Source organism: Pleurodeles waltl, chromosome 10, assembly GCF_031143425.1.
Source record: "Pleurodeles waltl isolate 20211129_DDA chromosome 10, aPleWal1.hap1.20221129, whole genome shotgun sequence".
Classification (NCBI taxonomy): domain Eukaryota; kingdom Metazoa; phylum Chordata; class Amphibia; order Caudata; family Salamandridae; genus Pleurodeles; species Pleurodeles waltl.
This window is the reverse complement of record NC_090449.1, coordinates 600,941,863-600,959,403: the sequence shown is the minus strand read 5'-3', so window position 1 is coordinate 600,959,403 and position 17,541 is coordinate 600,941,863. Positions and strand designations below refer to the sequence as shown.

The following is a 17,541-nucleotide window of genomic DNA, read 5'->3' as shown; positions in this document are numbered from 1 at the left end:
TGCAAAGACAGAAACGAGGCACCCAGAGGGCCAACAGGGCATGAAAAGGAAGGGCATGCCACTAAGGTTCACCCTCTACAGAGACCAAATCCAAGTAAACCTTCCCTCTTAATTGCAGGAAAACTGTGCACATGATTAGTTTGCCGCTAGATCCGGCAGGGCTGTCCGCATGAGAGATATCATTCTGCTTTAGCTTAAGTCATTGCACCCGCTTAGCAACATAATTGGGTGTATTGTGAGGCATATTTTTTTCCCACCTTCAACAAGAATTTAACAAAACTGTAATTTAGCTGTGGGTCCCCTGGATCAAAGCAGGCCAGCACCACCCGCCTCCGCATGCGTCTTCGATTGAAGGGGACTTTTAACAGCTGTCTCCTTACGCCCAGCAGCACTTCACAAGAATAGACCAGGTGGAGCAAGTGTCCCTTCCCAGAGCCATATAATAGGCAAGTGTCAGGAAGGCCCCCCTGCAGTCGGGGTGGAGATGAAATTTTGAGGGCAACAACCCTAACGGTACCTTAGAAACTGCAAAGTTAACAAAGGGTTAAAAATGAAAGGAGTGGGAGAGGTAAATGGAGAGATGGCATAAGGAAATAATGATAAGACAAACACACAAGAAGGAGAGTAATGGGAGACTATAGGGAAACAGAGGAAAGAAAGAAGGAGATGAGGGAGATAAAATGACAGTGGAGAAGGGAGGGTGGAAGAAGAGAGCGACGCAGCCATGAGGTGCAAAGGAGAAACAACAGAAGGAAGGTGATGGAAGGTAGGAAAATAAGTAAAGGGAGGAGAGAGTTGGATGAGATCAGAAGCGAATCAAAAAGAGAAGGGGAGATGTGCGACAAAGGTATGGCAAGATTAAAAGAAATGGTGATGGCAGCAAAGAAAAAAAGAAAGAGGGATAAAAGGACAAGGCAGTGCTTAATTTGAGCCTATGGTTTCCAGTGCTCGGCACCAGCAAGTAATTGCCAACACCGGGATTTAACAGCTGGCACATGGTAATGCTGTTTTTTTGTAATTTAAAGATGGGCAGAACAACAGTTGTTTGCAAATTCAATATGCATTGTAAACAACTAATACCTGCCACCCTAGCCATTCTTATAGCTTTGGGGTCCTCAAACAGTATGAAAAGGTAGAAAGAAGGCAGAAAGGAGAAGAGTTAAGAGAAGAGATGGAGGAGAGAGCAAAGACAAAGTGAAAATAAGTGGGAGGACAAAGGATATAGTGAAGAGAGAATGGTGGGAATGTAAGCCGAGACAACAATGATTCTAGAGCTTCCTCACATGCGCTGGGTTGACAGGTCCTCATATGTACGGAACCATCTATCCTTGTCTAAAATATTGCAGCAGGACGAACCTATAGGTACTACTCAGTGATAGGGTGACGAGATGTCCCGGATCTCCCCAGACAGTCCCAGTTTTTAGAGGACAGTCCCGGTGTCCCGACGCTTCTCTTAATTTTAAATAAATGCCCCGTTTTTTGGGACAAAGGTCAGATCATTAAGTAAATGTCCCGTTTTTTTTGGACAAATGTCAGATCATCTAGGGAAGCATAAGTTAAAGAGGCCTACAAAGTAAGAAATAATGAAAGTAATTTATCTGTTACTGTCAGGCAACACAGTCCCCTGTCTGCTCCCAGCAGACAGAGGGAGTGGGAAGCATAGAAAAGTGTGTGGGGGCGGGTTGGGGTGCAGGGTGGTAGATCATGGCAAAACCGTTATATTAGGGGCCAAGTATACACACTTCCGGTGCATTGCAGCGTGTTTAAGGATATATTTCACAAAATTGATAATGTCCTTTATTTATCTCATTACAGTAGAAAAAAAAGTGTCACACGCAAAGCATTTATATTTTGTACAGGAGCATGTAGCACCCTTAAAAACACGGAAATGTTACTCATAGACACACTGAAAACGTGGCACGGGCAATCGACTTTTGCTAGTTTCTCGTAGACTCTTCCACGAGAGGTAAATCCCATGGCTACTAATATTCAGCGGCATTTAGGGCCAGATGTACGAAAGGATTTTACCCATTCTGTGTCTATGGGAAAAGGCTTTCGTACACATGGCCCCTAGTTCCTTGCCTACTCGCGTGCGTTTCCTTATTAAATAGGAAGGTTAGCAGTCTAGTTGTGTAATGCATTTTTGCGGTCTAGCCTTTCTTTGTTTCCACTGTGGCTCCCTCTTGCTTACTTTTAACATAGTCCTTCTTCCTTGTGTATGCCAAGTTTACTGCCTGCACTTTGGTTCCCCGGTGGCGCTCAGGGGGCAGAGTGCACTTGTACTGCAGCTTAATAAGGGTGCCAGCCTGTGTCCGAGCAGCTGTTAGGGAGCAGAGAGGAAGGGCAAAGTGGGAGTACATTGCGAGATGCAGCGGCTCAGCGTGGTACTGGGGCACCTCCTTCCAGGGGTCCAGGGGTCTCCTGGAACCGGCGCGTACTCTTTGCAGGCTGCGCCTTGCTCAGCTCTCCATCACAGGGAGAGCCCCGAGGACATCGTGGTGGTGCACGGGCTGCGCACTGCCATCTGCAAAGCCAAGCGAGGTGCCTTCAAGGTAAATTACCATCCCTGCATATTCATTGTCTCTCACAGTCATTCTTTCTCTGCAAAACCTTTGTCACTCCATCGATAGCCCACCCACTGAGTCGTCTACTGCGGGGACTACATGCACTCACCCAGAGCCTCTGCTCACCGAAGAGGAGCTGTTCACTTTTAGCGAAGTCTTCGTTTATTGTGGTGCTTTCTGAAGGACGTCCACTACTATGCCATTCGCTCCAAAGTCTCCAATCGGTATCACTCACTTACCTACTCAGTCATTGTAACAGTCTCTTTAGAACCTCTCGCTACCGCGACACCCCCTTAAAAGCCTCAGGTTACGGTGGCTGGACATCACTCGCTCATCATGGCAATCCAACGCTGCGACTGTTTCTACTGCTACGTGCATCAGATACCTCACTAGCTGCCACCCGCGGGTGTCACAATGCTTTGCAGAAGCCGCTTCTTTCTACCATATACAGTCATAGTCCTACGTACGTCTGTTGCAGGCATACTAAACATACACACAGGAAGTCAGTGCAAGGTTCTGGGTTTCACATAATAGCTGGTTTTCCATTACAGGGGTCAGTAGTCTGATCTGGTCAACTCTATATGATCACAGACTACAGAATAGTGCCACCATTGCCTTATGTGTGAAACCCAAGAGTAGGACAGAAATTTTCTGTCCACTACAATGGCACGCTTGGTTCACCGCCCAGATCACAGGACTGGTCGTGAACATCGCACTGTCAAGGACAGACCAAGATCTCTGCACATACTCCAGATGAGCTTGATTCAGAGCATCTGCTTATAGAGTATTTGTCCTGTCCTGTCCTACTTGTTTAAGAGCCCTGATTTTATTTTATTTTTGATATTGTAATAATACATATCATTTTTAGGTTTCGCCTGCACATGCGCTTGCAAAGTCTTTTGTATCTCAAAAAAAGTTCTGTAAAGTGACTTTAAGCCCGCCCCTTGCATACCTGACTATCCTATTAGTTTATTGTAATGTCGATTCAATTTACTTTGTTTTTATTGGCTGACCCATCGTCTGTGCTTTAACTTCCTATTATTCTGCTTTGCTTGGGCTATCTCTTGCAAGGTGGATTTTTTTTGTTATTGGTTAGTGCCAGGGTCCACCCACTGGTTACCTTTTCGTTTGCTACTGTTTTTCTTAACATACTGAAGAAGCAGTGTTTGAAATGGAAATATCGAAGTGCAGGTACTCTGTGCTGGAGTACCTGCTTGTTACTGAGAAGTGCTGGCACTCTCCAGTGAAAAGTATTACGTTTTTCTTGAGAAGTGCAGGTACTCTCCATCGCAAAATAAAAAAGTGCCGTTACTCAGTACCGGACAGTACCGGCCCACTTAAAGCACTGTGAAGAAGTACTTCATAAGACAGCTTACAGGTTGTGCTTTTTTTAGGAGCACATTTTGTTTGAAGGGATGTTTGTGATCAGCGCGTCTCTTCTGCTGGTGTCAAAAGAGGTTGCATACTTCAAGGAGCAGTGGTAGTTTACATTTTAGCTGCCGGTTATTGTTGTTGAAGTGAGAAGAACCTTGTCTTGTCAGCAAACGTGTTTGTTATCTGGTGGGATTTGTGTTGCAGTCTTTTTTAATGGAATTTAGCTATTGTTTTGAAATACTTTAAAATAACGAGTTTTGGGAGTTTCAGTGGCATTAGTGAGGTGGTGTTTTTTTATGGCATTTAGCTATTGTTTTGAGATAGTTTAAAACAACGAATTGTGATAAAAAAAAAAATATATGTTTAGTGTGAGAAACAAAAACATAGGTATTTCAGTGCTTTCTATGATTTCTTTTTAGTGTGATCCACAATGATTATTAGTATTGGCTTAGCGTTCTTAATATTTTTACGAAGTTCATTTTACTCTTCATTTAAGGAAATGCTCCCGAATAAATGGGACGTTGCCAGTATCTAAAGTGTTCCATGTTTTTTTAAATTTACACCTAACTCTACCTATACCTTCCTTTACCTACCTATACCTCTACCTACACCTAGCTGCACCTACCTCTACCTACACTGTACCTTTACCACTAGCCTCTACATACACCTGCCTCTAACTATACCTGCCTCTTCCTACACATACCTCTACCTATGCCTACGTCTACCTACACCTCTTTTTCTCTCACCCGTGTTCAGGCACGTATTGATGGCCCTTAAAGGGTATCAATAGTACAAGGTACTACAGTACAGAGAGCCGCTTATTGAGAGCACTTAAAGGGTACCGTTAGTACAAAATACCTCAATATTTTAGTTGCGTATTGAGGGCATTTAAAGGGTATCAATAGTACAAGGTACTACAATACAGGGAGCTGCATATTGAGGGCAATTAAAGCGCATCGGTACCACAATACAGGGAGCTGGTTCTCTGTCTTCTTCTCATCATGCCAAAAGGTTTCGTCGTTGTTTCTTCGTTCTATTCTTTCTAACTGGAATACAAATACTACCAACGTGTTATAATCATGTTTGTTTCAAAATTTGATAAACCATTAACGGTTTATCAAATCTTAAACACAAACTATTATAACATTTTTCTAATATTTTACAATCCACCTAGATAGAAATAAAACACAAAGCTGAAACCTATTGGCTTTGCCAATGCCTGTTTATGGTGGTGTGATATATATTTGAAGAATGAACGTGATCAAGTCTTCGTAGGCTAAAGTGAATGGGGGCAGCACAACTACACACAATACCTTTTCATGTGGTCTAACTTAGGATTGTTTGGGTGGCTGAGGTGGGTAATTTAACTGTGGCAATACTTTGAGATCTGATATATGCTGTATGACCTTTAGCAATGAATATAAGTCCCAGAAATAGCCAATTATGGATGTTGTTAAAATTTAATTAAAAAATCTTGGTACCTAAAAAGTAAGCCAGCATGTCAGATGTACGTGCAATTAGGCAATCACAGCAGGGGGACACTCCCATATACCACGCAGGGGAAATTCCCTTACCAAATAAATGTGTATGTGTGTTTATTTATATTCATGTGATGTAGAGTAGTCTTTATTAAGGCAGTCACACTTGAGTCCCTCCTCCTGTAAATCAGAATGTAGCTCTGCCACCTCCGAACCTTTGAGGTACTGTTGATGCCAGTGCTTCATCAGACTCGATATGTATGAGGAGTAGATCGAGTAGGAACAGTACTTGATTTGAGCCGAAGGGTCCTAGTGATTAGCTACTCTATTGGAAATATCTATGAAGAATAGTCTGACTACCAGTTAAGATAGGCCAGGCTGGTATAAGTAATGCGCTAGATGTAATCATTACACTAAGATTTTGAAAATAACCAACCAATGACATCTAACTATGAAAATGCAAGGTAATGACTCCATGTTCTTAGTCCCATTTCAGACTAAAAGAGAAGTTGTATGCCGAGTGGGGTTAGACATGTTAAAGACGGAGTAGACAGTGGTGCAAATATATATAATGATGTATTTTTATTTAGCCTCAACATAAGATGTTAATTTGCTGTAGTGTAATAACCAGTGCCATCCATAAAGGAGAATAATGAATATCGCAGTTTGTGTATAGCCAAGGACAGAATAATAAGGTTGATGTTCCTGAAAGAGGAGCTTAAATCCATCAATTTTAGTTAGCTTTGAAACTATAATTTTCCCAATGCATTTCTTGTGATTTCATCAATGGCAATCCACATTTCTATTGATATGCTCGATTTTTCACTTCATAAAGTGCAGTTGTGAAGATAGTATGCTACTGTAAGCTAATAGGTGACCTTGTAGAAATAGATAAAAAGGCTCCTACGTTTACACTAATACCTTAATAAAATGGGTTAGTAGTTGCGAAGGGTGTCAGTCCTTCAGAAGTCCACAATTGTCTCTATAATGGGAACCAAGTACCCCATTGTAGCATTTGACTTTCTCAAGGTAGTGACGCAGAGTGGTCCAGTGCCTATTCAGAGGAGGGGGTGTGGGCTAGTATCTTCAGCTCGCTGGTATGCAGCAGCAACTCTCAGTAAATGGTTGTCCAGGCAGTGCTTTTTCTTTTAAAAGGTAAAATTACTTTTATTATCCATTCACTCTACTAAATACTGTGCATTCAATTACAGATTTGCACATCAGTAATTGGAAATTCGGTTTGTGAGACCCTCATGTACATTACACCCCTTGTAGTTCCTGAATCCTGTAAGCACAATATTCAACACACACATCATTTGAAACATCGCAACATAAGGGGGGTCTTATCAATAAGGAAGTCCTTCTGGCTCTGTTATGGTGTCACCACATCAATAAAAGCAGCCACGTGTCATAATTAAATATTGCAACACCAATAAAATCCAGAGAAACTGTAACAAGTCAAAAACATTCATTATATTGGTAAACATTGCATTGTCAATATATATATGTTGTTGAGAAAGCACATTTCAAATCATGCATCTCTGAATCTTTCTTTTACTTTTATTTTAAAATGCAGTTGTATTTTGACCACACAGAAGGGGCCCCCACACTCCAGAGCCCAAGTAGAAAAGATTCAGTTCCAGGAGTACTTAACCCCTTCGCTGCTAAGCCTTTCCCCTCTCCTGTGCTAAGCCTTTTTTGCTATTTGGGGTAGTTTGCAATTTGGCCCCATAACTTTTTGTCCACATAAGCTATCCATGCCAAATTTGCGTCCTTTTTTTCTAACATCCTGGGGATTCTAACAGTGCCCAGGGTTTGTGGATTTCCTTGGAGGGGACTGAGAAGTTAGCCAAAATATAGCTAAAATATTTTTTGGGGGAGGAAAAATGGGAAAAAGTGGTGCAGGAGAAAACATCTGTTTTTTTTTCCCCCTGCAAATGGCATCAACAAAGGGTTTTCGGTGCTAAAATCACTATCTTCACAGCTTTCAGGAACAGGCAGACCTGAATCAGAAAACCACATTTTTCGACACAGTTTTGGCATTTTACTAGGACATAGCCCATTTTTCCTATTTTTTGTGATTTCAACCTCCTTCCAGTTAATGTTAGAAATGAGTGTGAAACAAATGGTGGATCCCCGGAAAGCTATACATTTCCTGAAAAGTAGACAGAATTCTGAATTCAGCAAGGGTTCATTTGTGTAGATATTTCAAGGTTTTCCTATAGACAGTAACAGTTGAAATAAAAAAATATTGCAATTGAGTGAACAAAAACAGCTATTTGTGCCTGCGTTTTCTTCTGGTGCTTCTAACTATGGCAGATTTTCAAAAGCTTTATACCGTTGTGCCCGCTGAACCCTTCTGGTTGCTGGGGTATATAGGGCTTGTAGGTTCACCAGAACCCTATGTCCCCAGAGCCAATAACTGAGCTGCACCCTGGAGTGGTTTTTCATTGTTTCGGGCATGCAGTAATTCATCTGGTAAAATAGCAAGATTGAAAAATAGTTATCAAGGAAACATATGTATTTCCGAAATGCGCACAAGATATGGAGTTTAGAAGCAGTGGTTATTTGCACATCTCTGAATTTAGTGGGTTCCGATGCTAACATGTGAATTACAGGGCATTTCTCAAAATGACTTCTTTCTTACACTCTCTTACATTTAGAAGGCACAACTTCAGAGAAAGACAATTGGTAAGAATACTTCTTCTGCTATGTTTCCCCAGGTCTCCCAATAAAAACAATACCTCACTTGTGCAGATAATCCTAATGCCTGCAACAGGGAACACTCCAAAACAAAACGTGGACACATCATATTTTTTCACTGAAAACTGACCTGTTTTGTGCAAAGTGCCTAGCTGTGGATTTTGGGGTCTAGCTCAGCTGGCACCTAGGGAAACCTAGTAACCTTGTGTATTTTTGCAAACTAGACACCTAGGGAAATTAAGGACGGGGTGGCTTGTGGGGCTTTCACCAAGTTCTGCCTCCCAGAATCCTTTGTAAACCTCAACATTTGTCTAAAAAATCACATTTTCCTCACATTTCTGTGATGCCATGTTCTATAATTTGAGGGGAGCCACCAACTTTCTTCCACCCATCATTCCCCAAAGTCTCCCCATATAAATGGTACCTCACTTGTGTGGGTAGGCCTAGTGCCCGCGACAGGAAATGCCCCAAAATGCAACGTGGACACATCACATTTTCCCACTGAAAACTGATTTGTTTTTTGCCTAGCTGTGTATTGTGGACCCTAGCTCAGCTGGCACTAAGGGAAACCTAGCCAACTTGTGCATTTTTGAAAACTAGACATGTAGGGGTTTCCAGAGTGGGCTGACATGCATGGCTCCCCCCATGTTTTTTTTTTTTTCCCCATAATCCCTTACAAACCTCAAACAGTGAGTAAAAACACACATTTTCCTCACATTTCTGTGATAGAAAGTTCTGGAAACTGTGGGGAGCCCCAAACTTCCTTCTACCTGGCATTCCCCCAAGTCTCACGGTAAAAATGGTACCTCACTTTTGTGGGTAGAACTAGTGCACGTGACACAAAACGCCCAAACACAACATGTATGCAGCACATTTTTCCACCAAAAACTGACCCTCTTTTTCCAGTGTGCGAAGCTCTATGTTTTGGACTCTACCTCAGCCGGCACCTGGGGAAACCTAGCCAACCTCTACATTTTTGAGAACTAGATGCCTAGGGAAATCCAGGATGGTTGCGTGGATCCCATTAGGTTTTCTTAGCACAATGTCCTGCAAACCTCACACTTTTCCTGAAATCACCCATTTTCCTTATATTTCTGTGATAGAAATTTGCGGAATCTGTAGCAATCCACAAAATTCCTACCATCCAGCATTGCCCTGTGCCAATAAAAAAAACCCTGCCCCACCTGTGTGGCTGGGCCTAGTGCCGCAACAGGAACAGATCGAACCAACCGACAGTGGGAACACTAGCGTGGAGGCACCTATTGACCTCGGATGGATCCGTTCCTGTCGCTGGCACTAGGCCAAGCCACAGAAGTGGGGCAAATGTTTTATCAACAGAGGTGGGGCAATGCTGGGTGGTAGGAATTCTGTGGATTCCTGCAGAGTATGGAAGATTCCATCACAGAAATGTAGGGCAAATGTGTGACTTCGGGCAAAGTTGAAGTTTTGTCGGGCATTGTGGATAAGGCAGTGCTGTGGGCTGCATTTGAAGCATGCCACCCTGGAATTCCCCGGATGTCTACTTTTCAGACGTGACTGGGTCTGGTAGGTTTTTCCAGGTAGCAGTCTACCCAAGCCCAAAAATTGCAGTCGCTCACCATTGTAAGTGGGATGATATTGGAAGTTAATTAAGCTCTGCTGGCCCATATGTGAAATCGACACACAAAAGAGTCAAATCTCCTTTTCCTTCCGCTTTAGTCAGCGGAGTGAGCAGAAAGACTTTGCCCATTTTGGTGGGTGGGTGCATTGCCATGCCCATTCTTGGCAGCCCCCACCCTAACAGTCCCTCTTGACTAGTAGGCCTTCTGACACCCTGGGGCAGAGCAGGGGCTATTGCCCCCATCTACTCCCCAAGGGGAAAAAAGACCGTGACCATTTTTTTTTAATTAGGGTGGGGGCATTGCCATGCCCATAATGGGCTGACACCACCCATACACTAATTAAAAATAAATAAAAAAACCCTGAAGCCTAGTGAGCTTTCAGACCCCCACGGTGGAGGTCAGATCAGAGGCTATTGCCCCCAACTGGCCCCCAAGGTGGGGCAGAAAAACTGGCCATTTTTGTTTGGGCTGAGGGCATTGACAGGGCCACCATTGCCCGCCCCAACCCCTACACAAAATAAATCAAGATCATATCTGGCGTCCAAGTTGGCTTTCGCCCCCCCCCCCCCCCCTCACCGGGGGCAGATCTGGGGCTGTTGCCCTTGACTGTGCGCACTTTTTTTGGGATGAGGGCATTGACAAGGCTATCATGGCCAGCCTACACTAATAATAAAAAAAAGAAAAAATTCCCTGGTGTACTAGTGGGCTTTCTGCACCACCCCAGCGCTCTGGGGGAGGTGCTGTTTTAGGGCTATTACTATTGGCCCCATGTGCCCCCGGGTGGTTGTGAGAGCAGAAAGACTGACTATGCCCAAAACTATCAGGGGGAGCAAAAGTCCTTGCCCAAGGAGCAGCTCCCCCGTCCCTTGTGCCTAGTGGTGTGAGGTGATCCCCAAGCAGGGATCCACTTGGGAGATTCCCCCCCTTTCCAATGATACTTCTCCCGCCTTACTGGGTGCTCGGGAGGGTGAGATAGCCCCCTGAGCAAGGAGGCAAGGAAAGTGAAATCAGCCGATCGGCTCATTTCACTTTTGTTTTCATTGAAATGATGTCAAAGTGCTGATCGTCATCTCAGTAAAAACCAAAAACAGCCTCAGGAGTTGGGAACTTGATCCCCACCTCCCAAGACTCTTTTTCCTGAAAGATAATCCCTCTGGTGCTTGCACCAGAGTGATTTCCTGACTCGTGTGTCAGGAGGGCCAGCAGCCATCCCCAGCACATGAGCACCATGGATGTAATTCTCTGAAAGAGATAGGGTAACATTCCTTTGATGCATTTCAGTGGGCACTTCTGCACCTTTTGCCATGCCTCCACAACACATTTTCTTAACACTAGTGGTGCCCTACTCATTCTGGGGCACCACAGAAAGAAACTGATATGCAAATTAGTTTAGTTTAGTTTCGAGAATTTGTAGAGCACATGGCTACCCGAAGGCCTCCCAGTGCTGAGGAAGATCACTAGGTAAGAGGAACAGACCTAAACAGGGAACAATACAGTTTTCAATTTTCTACGAAAAGAAGATTCTGACATGTCATGACGAAGTTCCAAGGGGAGGGAGTTCCAGATCTTCGCTGCTCTACAGGCAGATGATCTACCCCCCAGCTAACTTTCTTAGCATGAAAGAAGTTAATTAAAAAAGCTGAAGAAGATCTGAGTATTCTCCGGGGGGTATAGGGAGTGATCATTCATCTGAGGAAGACTGGACCCTTGTTTCGAAGGGCTTGGTGAATAAAACCCATAGCTTTAAAAATAATGTGTTGTTCAATCGGAAGCCAATGGAGGGAAGCCAAGGCTGGAGTGGCAGATGAATGTCTGGGGGTGTCTGTGAGTAGGTGAGCAGCAGCGTTCTGCACCACCTGAAGTCTCTTTAGAACAAGCGAAGGAGAGCTCAGGAGCAGTTCGTTCCCGTAATCGAGACGTGAAAGTATCGGAGCCTGAGTAAGAAGTCTTTTGGCTGAAAATGGAAGTCATTTAAAGATTTTCCTAAGGGTTCTTAGAACACCGAAACAGGTAGCTGCCAGTTTCTTAGAACGGCATTCCATTGTAAGGTGCAGGTCTAGCCAAAAGCCCACGCTTTTTATGGAATCTTTAGGCGGAGGTAGATCCTTAGGCAAGGTCACTGCTAAGGATGGGGACCTAAGTAAGGAAGGATTCCCGACGATCATAACTTCTGTTTTCCCATTGTTGAGATTAAGCTTGCTCTCTATCATCTATCTGGTGATATCTGAGAGACAAGAAGGTAAGGTGGCCTGTTCTTGGGTATTCCTAGCAGAGAAGGAGTGTAGACCAAGTGAGTATCATCTGCATAAGATACTAGCGATAGTCCATGTGGCTCAATAGTTCTTGCCAGGGGGGACATATAAAGGTTAAAAAGAGTAGGGTTCAACTGAGTGGTAGAGGTTTAGAAAAATAATTGATCAAGGACTTGAAAGATCCTGTCCTTCAGGAAGTCAGAGAGCCACTGAAATGGGGTCCCTGAAAAACCCATCCGAGAGATTCTCTGAAGGAGAATATTATGATCTACAGTATCAAATGCAGCACTCAGATCCAAAAGGATAATTGCTGCATAGCCACCTGAATTCAAGTGTTGACGGGTGTCCTCGGTAACTGCCAACAGGGCAGATTCCGTGCAATGCAAAAGTCTAAAACAAGTGAGTGTTATGTAGAAGATTGTAATCCTCGAGAAAAACAAATTTCAGGCTAACATGTTAGTCGAGGCTGAAACGCTATGAAAGTGACATTCGAAGGGTCTTGAAATGCCGTAGTGGCTTAATGTGTGGAGAGGTGGGAGAAGCCTCGTTGAATATCAAGAAGTTTTTCATGAAAGAAAGCTGCCAAATTGTTAAATTGTTATTGTGCTCCGAAGATACTTGAATTGGGCTGCAAGGAGAAGGGTCTTGAGTTAATTCTTTAAAAATTGTAAAGATTTATTTAGGAGAATTGGAGGATTGTTCTATTCTGGCAACATGGAACAGTCCTTGCGTGGTTTTAATTTCTGCTTGATAGTCTCTAATTGCTGCCCTATATTCACGTTTAGAGTAATCATCATAGGTTTTTCTCCATTTCCTTTCTAACTGTTTACATATCTTTTTATGTTGCCATATCTTAAGAGTAAACCAAGAGGACTTCTTGGTACGTGCAATGTTATGGACGGTCTTAGCCGGAAGTACATTGTCCAGGGAGTTGGAAATCCATTCATTAAATGTTGTCGCCAAGCAAGTCTCATTAGAAGTGGAGAACGGACGATGAAGTTCTAAACTAGCTATCCAGTTTTTGTGACTTACTTTGGACCAGGGGTGATGGGTGATAGTGCTAGATGAGGACTGTGGGGGTGCAGGGGTATGAGGGAGTGAAAGAGAAATTAGATAGTAATCAGTCCAAACTAGAGGGAGTAGAGGCAAAACTGAAGGGTTTGACAAATTACTAAAGACCAAGTTGATGGTGTGTCCTTTAATATGAGTGGGGCCTTTTGATCAACTGTGGCAGATCTAAAGCTGCTAGATCCGCCAACAGAGTGTTTGCCAGATTGTTATATTCATCATCAACGTGAATATTAAAATCACCCAAAATGGTGAAGTTAGAGTTACTACAGGCAAAGTCTGTTATTAGTTCTGGTAAAGACTGAAATAATTTCCTCTCCAGACCAGGAGGACGATAAATTAATGTTCCCGGAGAGAGTAAAGGTAGGATTGATTGTTAACGAGAAAAAGAGACTTTCACAGTCTGGAATAGACAAATTTTGGGTAGTACAATTTATAGTATTTTTAACAGTGATTGCGATTCCACCTCCTTTGGAGTGAGGTCTGTCTAATCGGTGTATATGATAATAATGGGGAAGAGCCATAGCTATATCGGGACCAGAGTCCTCGGATAGCCAGGTTTCTGTTAGAAATAACGCCTCCGGAGCTTAATCAATTAATAGTGAGAAAATATATTGTTTATGCGCAGGCAGGGAACGACAGTAGAGTAGAATGATTTGGCAACCTCCACCAAAGCTGTTCCGCTGCTGGAATGGGAAATGAGACAAGGGAGACCAGTGACACACATTGCAAAGTATAATAGGGGAGTCATGATTTAAAGAATGTTTACAGAGGTGAGAAGTGTCCGTAATAATAGCTAACAGTTGACTAAGCTTTCGGGAGAGCCCTGGGTAGCATTCCTGGTCCCTGGTCTTGATTGGGCGCAGATGGGCTTGCCTTAGGCGCACCAGCGGCACGCCCGCTGCATGCTCGCTTCATCAAGCCCTTTATAGTGGGCCAGAGCTGCAGGCAAGAAAGACTAGACCGCCTCCCAAAATGGCGGCTCTAGTTGGAACAAGCAGGAGGGTGGAAATAGCAGTTTTAGTGAGGAGAGGAGTGTCAAAATGCCACTGAACACAGGCATGTAAAAACAGGTTTAAATATCAGTAAAACAATCTCAGTAGTAAAAGGTAAATAAGCAACACGAGGATTATGCAAAATTTGTTAGGGAAGGTCAAAATACCTTTAGCCTAGTGACTCCCCATAGCCCCCTTGCTGGGCATTATGGGGAGTTCCCTGCCCGAGTGGTAAACAAATGAGTGGTTTCCCACTTGCCTAAAGCAGGAACCAACCATGCTTTTGGGTCTTTTGTAGTTGTTTGTTTTTGGGTGCTCCTGCTGGCTCCCGGTGAGCACACCTCATGGGCAACGTGTGGGAGCTAGCATCTTTTGTTCTGCTTCCACCAAGATGTGAGGAAGCTCTACTCTTGCTCCTGCCAACAAGCTGCACCTTGTCCCCTGCCTGTGGTGAAGCAGAGCTCTCTTTGCGTGCCCTCTGGGATAGGGTCTATGGGACACTTTAGTTCGGGAGATGAGGGCTACGGGGGCCTAATGGGTATTAGTAGGGGCCAGCCATTGCCCCCTCGTCAGGAAAAGTTAAAAGAAATATTGGGCCAGCCGCAATGCTTCACCCTCCCTGTGGTATTTTAGGAAAAGCTGTCGAAGCACCGCTTAATGCACTCTCTGCCTTGTCCCTCACCCCGACCTTCGAGGGAACTTGTCTGATCTCTGGCCCAGTAGCGACTATTTAACATGTGAGATGTGATTTTCCTCCTGTCAGGAGAAACCACACCTGCGGCAAAGGAGCCTAAATAAGTAAGTACCTGCGTATCCCTTGTTGCAAATAGGTGTTACTGGTGATGACACAAACGTGTCCTTAGATTGTGCTGTAAAGTTTAAGAAGACAACTTTGCAATAAATCACGACTTGTGTTTCCCGAGAATGCGGTCTGTGTTGAGCATTTTGTTTTTTCTTACAGGACACTACTCCAGATGAGCTCCTCTCTGCTGTCATGGCTGCTGTCCTCAAGGATGTCAACCTAGAGGCAGCGGAACTAGGAGATGTTTGTGTAGGTATGTACTTAGGAGGATGTAATCTTTTCCTCTTCTCTTTATATCTGCTCTCCTAATTTCCCTCCTTACCCTCAACCTGCAACTTTGTAAATTCTGATCCCTTCTACATTTGACTGGTAGTTTACAAACCTGACTATTATTCGGTCAGTGGAATGTAGGAAGTAATTAAAACACTTTTTATTCACTTATAAAAACTGTTCACTATTGCAAATGGTAATGGAATGTACTTCCTGGGTATGTTAAATCTCCCTGTCCTATCACATTTTTTTGCTAAAGTAGACGTGGTCAGAAACATTATTTAAGGGTTGATCAAGTGCAATGTGGCCTTCATGATTGAAAAACTTTCAGAAACATGATTTGATATTATATGCAGAGTAAATGGGAGTAGGGGGGATGCTGAATCCGATGTGTGGATTTGCACATTTAGTTAAATTCGTCTAAAATATGCCTCTTGACAGGGTGTACAATATATTGTTTCTTTCAGGTTTATTCTAATTCAAGAATTTCACCAAATTGCAGCTTCTTGTATCTCCTTAATGCTTGTGCTGCATTGATACGTGTACCCCATTATATATATCTAGGAGGACAATGTCCGGTTTACGTGCATCAGGACGCTGCGAGTGTAAAAGGGGGCCTTTTGTGTCTCTTTAATTGACCTGAGAATGTCTGTTGGTATTTTTTGGATTAGAAATGATGTAAATAAGAAAGGTTTTGAAGTTAGATTTTGCACAAAAACTTTGTGGTAAACTGCTGCTTCAATAAAACGCAGGAACTAAAAGAGCAGAAGACAGACGTTCTCAGTCTTTGCACAGTTGAACCGGACAGCTTCCCTATCACCATCTGAACTGCCCGACCCTCTTGTAAAAAAAAACAAAAAAAAAACTGAACACATTTCTTCACAAAACAGATCACCACTTGTTAGGTACCCACCTGTCTTTATCTTAAATATTACCTTTGACCCTTCTGTTAAGCTCTTTGTAAACACCCTGCTTTTGGACCTTCTGGGAGGAACGTAAGATTACTTTTGTGCTTGGAAAATACAATCTTGTGTTATGCCAGTTGTTCATAAAACACTTATACTCAGAAAGAGGTTTCTGGACAATAAGAATAAACAATTTTAACTTTGAAGGTTATAGTAATGGAGCTCACAACCGCTGCCTACCTCTGTTATGGTCACTGGAACGTTTATTCTACATATGCTGATTCAAAACAGCCACCTCTCCCAGGATAGTGTAATGCACAGAATTATAGATTGTTATTTATAGGCTCAGGGATCTTTTTCATCAAGGAGTCCAATGTGACGTCAAAAATACGAGTATGATGCTTAAGTCATTTATTATGTCACTCAAATCCCCGAACTTAAAAAAAAAAAAAAATCTTTTATTAATAGGTACATATGCATAATTTAATTTTATATATGACCTCTCCATTTCATCTCGACCCCAGCTCACGTCCTCTGTACAGAGATAGAATAGTTTTGGAGAGCCAGAGACAACATGACCTCACTCATATGAAATGATCTGATCCCATATGCCATCTGGTGTTTTGTATTCCCCTCTCTATGTCCACCCGTCCTCACCCAGATATAAAAATCTATACCTGATATGCTGCAGTCCTCCCACACTATGCCCGGCATTACCCACCTCACCCACTCCCAAATGAAACAAGCATTTGCAATGCACTAGGGTCTCGCATTTGTCGGAGTTACAGCTATTCACAGTTGTAAACTCCCAACCAGATTTTTCTTGCATTAAAAGAAAAAAACTGTGCAATCTCGCTGCTGCAGTTCACACGGCAAAAGTGCAATTATGAACCGTCAACGTAACCGGCAAAAGTGCAATTAACTGTGTAACAAGGTTGATGGTATGTGAAGCACTCGACTTCTGCCCAGCGAGATCAGGCTGCAAAAATAGAGAAAAAGTAGTCCACAAACCTGATGGGAAACAGCGAGCCTCGCATGTTTTCTGTACTTGGTCACTGCGCTCGAGGAGGGCTAACCACTGGAAAAGGCATGACGTATGCGTGCCTTCCACTAATCAAAGGAAGCGGATTCTAACAGGCAAGCCAACGTGCCAATGAAAGACACTGACGTCACGTAGACGGGGCTCCAAGCCCTTTTCTAATACCTAAAGCGTCTCGCTAGCGATACGCATGTGCAAGCGCATCCGACGCAGGCTCGACCCTAAAAATAACTGGTCTCCTGCCACTCGCTCTATCCATCCACAGTCCCTTCCCTCCCTCACCCTGCTGAAGCTGAAGCTAATACAGCCAGCAAATAGAAAGCAAAAAATGTGAGTTACAAAATACAAAGCCAGTGGTAAGCAGTGGGTGGATTGCATTCCCAGGAAAGCTTTCAGAACGCCCACAAGCTGTCGTTAGCATTAGCAAACCAGACAGCTGTGCTGTCTGGTATGCTTCAACCTAAAAAGTGAGGCGGTGTACTATTTTATA

At 43.4% G+C, this 17,541-nt stretch overlaps 1 protein-coding gene across 1 annotated transcript in view; it reads left to right on the top strand.

Annotated features, from left to right (window-relative positions):
- The first annotated feature begins 2,185 nt into the window (after positions 1-2,185).
- ACAA1 (acetyl-CoA acyltransferase 1) overlaps positions 2,186-17,541 on the top strand; it is an 87,844-nt gene continuing 72,488 nt past the window's right edge. The window contains exons 1-2 of the mRNA XM_069211059.1: positions 2,186-2,552; positions 14,997-15,090. Coding sequence (XP_069067160.1) covers positions 2,367-2,552; positions 14,997-15,090 — 280 coding nt within the window. The 5' untranslated portion in view covers positions 2,186-2,366. The remainder of the gene's footprint in view (positions 2,553-14,996; positions 15,091-17,541) is intronic.